Source organism: Penaeus monodon, chromosome 16 (assembly GCF_015228065.2).
Source record: "Penaeus monodon isolate SGIC_2016 chromosome 16, NSTDA_Pmon_1, whole genome shotgun sequence".
Classification (NCBI taxonomy): Eukaryota; Metazoa; Arthropoda; class Malacostraca; order Decapoda; family Penaeidae; genus Penaeus; species Penaeus monodon.
Window position 1 is genome coordinate 37959828 of NC_051401.1, and position 5720 is coordinate 37965547.

Genomic DNA, 5720 nt, shown 5'->3' on the forward strand with positions numbered 1-5720 from the left:
GTTTAGTGTAGTGTAATTGTTAACCTTTGGAGAGCATGAGAGCTGCTTTAATATTGCAACTGAATTATATGATATTGAAAAAGAAAAAGAAATGTATTAACTGATATAAATGAGAACTTAAATAATAATCAAACCGAATAGACCAAGTAAAAACACCTCCCGATAGTACTGCTACTGGCTGTACATTAAATGACATACTGCATTGGTATTACTCTTCAACCCACTATAGATACCTCACCGCCGATGCTTCAAAATACCGCTTGCCTACCTCAGAATATTGATAATATTGTCATATCTTTAAACAACCATGTTCGTACAGTTATTGGCATAAAACAGAAGAGTCCAGTGCAGCCTCCCGCACGGACCGGGAAGAGCCCACTCCTTCCCGCAGAAGTCCAATCCGCTCACGTATGGGTCTCTCGAATTTCATTTTCGAGATTGGCTTTTATTCGGGGAAGCCTGGAATTTATCTGAGCCACAGAGGAGCTGCGGCTGCATCCAGGGCGGCGCGGAATTTTCCAGACGACCTTATTGAAGTGGGTGAAGTGGTCGGCGATAACCGATGAAGTGTCAAAAGGGATTCTCGACCATCCCGGCGTTTGCGAAGAGGTGTCGGCGATTTTTTCTTGGAATTATTATTGTGCCCAAATTCGCTTTTTATATTGACTGGAGTTGATGTTATCCTCGCGATTTTATCATTTTCATTACCATTTATTACCAGTGATATTTTCATAATCTTGTCAATAACCACAGCAAAATATTTTGCCATATGGAATAAGTTTTCCCGTTTTTTTGTGCTGAATTGAGATTTTTTATTGGCAGATGTGCCTTTTCTTTTGTAGGATGCGTTAAAAAACGATATTATTTGTTTAATTTATATTTAGATGAAGTTGAAAAAAATCGTTCATATCTCTCCTTCTGTCCAGACACACACACACACACACACACACACACACACACACACACACACACACACACACACACACACACACACACACACACACACACACACACACAAAGAGGCAAACACACACACACACACACGCACACACACACGCACACGCACACACGCACGCACCCCCCCCCCCACACACACACACATACGCGCGCGCGCGCGCGCGCCTGCGCACGGTGAAGCATGATCCTATCAGCTTTAGTGCAGCAGAAGAGGCAGAAATAGCGCCGACGGCTTCCAGTGCCTGGTGCCAGCGGAATGCCTTGATAGAGAAGTCCATTGAAATCGGGAAGATTTACCTTCTGCTTCACGTTGGAAGTCTGTTGGGAAGTGTTTTTTTTATCTTGCTTGTGTGGCATCTCTGCTTAGTGATATATTGTTTTAAATCCATTTTTTCAGAAGAACAGAACACAGATAATAACATCTTCAGGCAGATTAAAGAACAGTAGAAGAAGTTTGGACAACTAGCATTGAAAAACGTTCGGCAACGACTGCGTTGAAACGTGCGAGTGCCGTGAGAACTGGTCCACAGCGCAGGCCGCTCGCTCGGAAAAGCGCAGAGGAACCTGCAGCTCACCGTCGCACACACGCAGCCTCAGAACACAGCGCAGGTTTTGCTCGCAGCCCTAGTCGAAGGGACAGTGAGCGAGCATGTGCCTGGAAACAGTGGGCGTGTGGCTGCGGTCGTGGGTGGTGCAGGCCAAGGCGAGGTTTCGTTACCGCATCGACAAGGCTCACGCGGCCAGGGCCAGGAAGCGCTGGATCAAGCGCCAGAAGTCGGTGATAAGGGCCAATTATCAGCAGGATTGTCACAGCGACCCTCTGGATCACCTGGGGCACCATCCCTACAAGCCCACTACCTATGTGTCCGACAGCGAGGACGAGGAGTGTAGGCTCACCTACAACTCGGATCAGGTGATTCTCTATCTGCCTTTCACCTACATCAGTGTCTGGGTGAACGTTCAAAGTGTCTTTATTACCTTCTGAACCGCTGTATAAACATAAAAAAAAGTGTTATGATGGCATTGTCTGTATTGTTTTTGGGTGTCTTTGTAGTGTATAGATAATTGAAATGAATGGAAAAATGCCCAATTTCAGGTAGACGTCCTCTGAATTCTTGGACGTCACATATTACTTTATAAAATCAGGCTGCCGTCATTATGGGTGAAGAAGTTATCATTTTTAATGACTGTAATTTTACTATCATATACATATACAGGTTGTAGATGATGCAGTGACTATACAAAGGTTTTTGTGTTCATTCACACACACACACACACACACACACACACACACACACACACACACACACACACACACACGCACACACGCACACACGCACACACGCACACACGCACACACACGCACACACGCACACGCACACACAAACGCACGCGCGCGCGCTCGAACAAACGCAGTCCGCACACGGCCGCCGCTCGAGCGCCCGAGTGACGGCCTCCTCCATTCCGCAGGGCGTCGGGGTGCTGTCGCCGCAGCGGCTGAGTCAGCGCCTGAACGAGAACGCGCTGGCCCGGGAGGCGGTGGGCGAGAGCGACGCGGAGCTGGCTCAGTATCTCAAGGACGAGCGCATCGCCCTCTTCCTCCAGAATGACGAGTTCATCAACGAGTTAAGGACCAACCGGGAATTCATGACGGCGCTGCAAGAAGGTCAGTGAGGATGATGTCTTTGGTTTGCTTGCGAATCGGGGGGAGAAACATGGACTGGAGGTGATCGGGTGTAACTGTCTTCTTACTCGTCTGCCTGCAGATTATCAGTCGGAAGCAGCAGATGATGAGGAAGTGGATGGGACAGAGGTCAAGGGGCAGTTAGCACACCTTGATGATGCCACACTCAGAGAGAGAATTGCCACAATGGGTAAAGGTGAGTTTAGGGACATATGCAGTGTCCATCTTCGGGGATTCCCTCCATACTCGTTATTTTTGCTTCATTGATTACGCATGATAAAATATAGACACATAACAGATACACATTACTAAGATAAAGATTACAGTCCATACACACGAAAATCTGTTTTACCCAAATATTTACTGCCATGTTGAAGGAAACTGCATTGCTCATATACTGGAACATACATGCAAATGAGCATTCAATGCCGCAGGGAAACTCCTGGTCTTTGCTTATGGCCTTTTCTTTTTCTAGCCTCAAGGAAAAAATTTGCACAGATTGCTAAGGTATTTTCGCGACGTAAGCGCAGTGGAGGGAGAAGTCTCCTCCCCAGCACAGGGAGGGAACAGCTCCTTATATCCGCTGATCCTCTCATTGAAGACGATGACGATGACAGGCAACTGCAGGTTAGCCACCGATGTTAAATGCTGGATGCTTTTGTTGGTTTTGATGGCTCATGTCTGCTATCAAACCAACTTTATTGGAGATTGTTCTAATTTGAAGTTCATGTTATAAAGGAATATACCTGCCAGAATAATAGACATTTTAATTTTGTTTCAGTTATTTTAGTTTTGGTCTTATTTTGTATATATCAGACTAAGCATTATTTATTTTGTAATTGCCAAAATTCTAGTAACAATATGAGACATTGACTGATCATAAGGTCATTAAAATATTAACAGACATATATTATTATTTTTTGTTTTCTAACTAATAACAAATGATCAATAGTCATGAGATCAGTATTGTCTGCTGGTTATACTATATTTAGCATATCTATACCCTCTAAGACTTTAATGGAATATGTGAATATGTGACAGGATTTTGAAGCCTGGGTATTATAGATGACAAAATTAGGGAAACTGATCAGTTATTGTAACCCATAACATAGACAAAAAAGATGTTTGGTCAGATGTTTCAATATTTGCATTGTCATGTTCAAATATTTATAACTATTAAGCACTATTGCATATGCTCAATGACACTTCTGTTCACATTCAGTTATGACTTTCCAGCAAGTGGAGGGAAATATGGCAGCTTCCCCAAGACACCTTCGGTAGAGGTATGTAAATGATACCTGTGAAGCAGTTACAGGACCACAACCTCAGCATGGAAAATCATCTTGTGCTTAAGATGTGACATTGCTGTGGGTTCTGAACAACTGGCAGCGATCAAGTTCGGAGAAAAGGATGAGCGTGTTTGGGTTGGGCTTTCAGAGGGACTCCACTCAAGGCATAATAGTGTACCTCTTGAAAGTTTATATTCAATATGATTGTTTTTTCACTTTGAGAAGCATGTTGATTGTTTTCTGAATGTTGTATTGTGATGCAGTGAAACCAAAGCATTTTTAATCTGAGTTATACCTTATTAGTAAGTTAGTTTCATTATCAGTTACACTTCAAGTATGAGGAACACGTCTTTTCATTTCAGTGTTACAGTATAATCAGGGCATTTATCATAACACTTGGTTGTACTTTATGTAGTCATGTCTGTGACAGAAGTATGAATTACAGGTGAAAGTCTGAATATGAATATTTTCATTGAATGTTCATATGAAACTTTAGTCAGAATAGCTATCTAATCTTTCACCTAGGTTATCAAGAGTTCTCAGTTTACCTGAGTTCTCCTTTCCCTGCAGGAACAAATTCTGAAAGTGTTAATGACATTTTAAATAGAAACATAGGAATTGTATTTTTTTATTATGATGTGAAACAATTGAAGAGAATTTTATAATGATATATTAACTGGCAGTTTAATAGCAGATTGGTAAAGTTTATGTTGTAATATATATTAAAAAGGAAAATGTATAAATTATATTTCTAGTATATTGCATACAGGTAAGTTGAGACAGTGTTTCCCATGATTGGAGTAAGCATTGCATATAGAATGAGCAACAAGAAATGAAATGGAGAAAGGAGTTGTGCTTAGGTAGATGGTTACAAGGAGGGGATGATTAGCTAGCTTGTAATAGCAAGGCAGTTTATGCTCGTATGCCATTATTCCTCTGTGGTAGAACTTAAAGCCTTTGTTGGCCATGGTTACCACAGAAAGATACAAGTCAAGAGTTTTTTTCTTTTACTGTGTGCAAACGTCTGTGCTACTGGTTGAGTCACAATATTATGGTCATATGACATGTGTGATATAGATTATACTCAGTGCCAAGACTAGTGGATAATTATTTTATGATAAGTATAAATCCTTTTCTTTTAAGTTAAAATATGAAATACCTGTTATCACTTATGGAGGATTCTACTATAATGCAGGACAATAACCCTTTATTTTTTATCCATCAACTGTTATAATCTTCCAGTTCTCATAATGAAATTTAATGATGTTAGATACTTTTGATTATTTTATTGAACGTCAAATAGAATTGATTGATAAAACCTTTGCATATGTCTTTGATATAACAGACTTCTTATTAAACTAAAGTTGTAGATTTGCTAAGGCATAAAGTTCAGCTCATCATTATAATGTGAGTTTAACCAGAAATGTACCATTTTGAGAATTATACTGTGATATGCAAAGGAGATTGAAACAGATGGACTGATATGGTGATGAAGGTGTTTCCTTTTCCATTTTGTTTGTTTTTCTGTTTGTTTGTCAGTTAGGTGGACATTACTACATTATTTGCGAGTATGAGAATGATATGCTCTCATACAAAACATTTTTCATGTTGGCAAAACCTAAGTTGCAGATTGATTACAGGGGCAGACTGTGATTTAGGATTTTTGTAAAAGAAATTTGAACCATCCCTTTTTTTCTTCCCTTCAGAAAGCTCTTTATAAGTTAATGACTGAGATTCAAATCGTTAGCTTGCAAACATGTTTAAAATTATATTAATTGTTTCGCATATAA

At 40.7% G+C, this 5720-nt stretch overlaps 1 protein-coding gene across 1 annotated transcript; it reads left to right on the top strand.

Annotated features, from left to right (window-relative positions):
* The first annotated feature begins 1331 nt into the window (after nucleotides 1–1331).
* LOC119582764 (CUE domain-containing protein 1-like) lies at nucleotides 1332–5420 on the top strand. The gene is made up of 5 exons (XM_037931193.1): nucleotides 1332–1870; nucleotides 2428–2623; nucleotides 2724–2837; nucleotides 3117–3268; nucleotides 3878–5420. Exons 1-5 carry the CDS (start codon nucleotides 1607–1609, stop codon nucleotides 3920–3922), a joined length of 771 nt encoding a protein of 256 aa, XP_037787121.1. The 5' UTR covers nucleotides 1332–1606; the 3' UTR covers nucleotides 3923–5420.
* Nucleotides 5421–5720: the final 300 nt, after the last annotated feature.

Coding starts and splice junctions, on each gene's coding strand:
- LOC119582764 (XM_037931193.1), top strand. CDS start 1,607: ATGTGCCTGGAAACAGTGGGCGTGTGGCTGCGGTCGTGGGTGGTGCAG. Junction 1,871..2,427: donor TCACCTACAACTCGGATCAG/GTGATTCTCTAT, acceptor TCCATTCCGCAG/GGCGTCGGGGTGCTGTCGCC. Junction 2,838..3,116: donor AATTGCCACAATGGGTAAAG/GTGAGTTTAGGG, acceptor TTCTTTTTCTAG/CCTCAAGGAAAAAATTTGCA.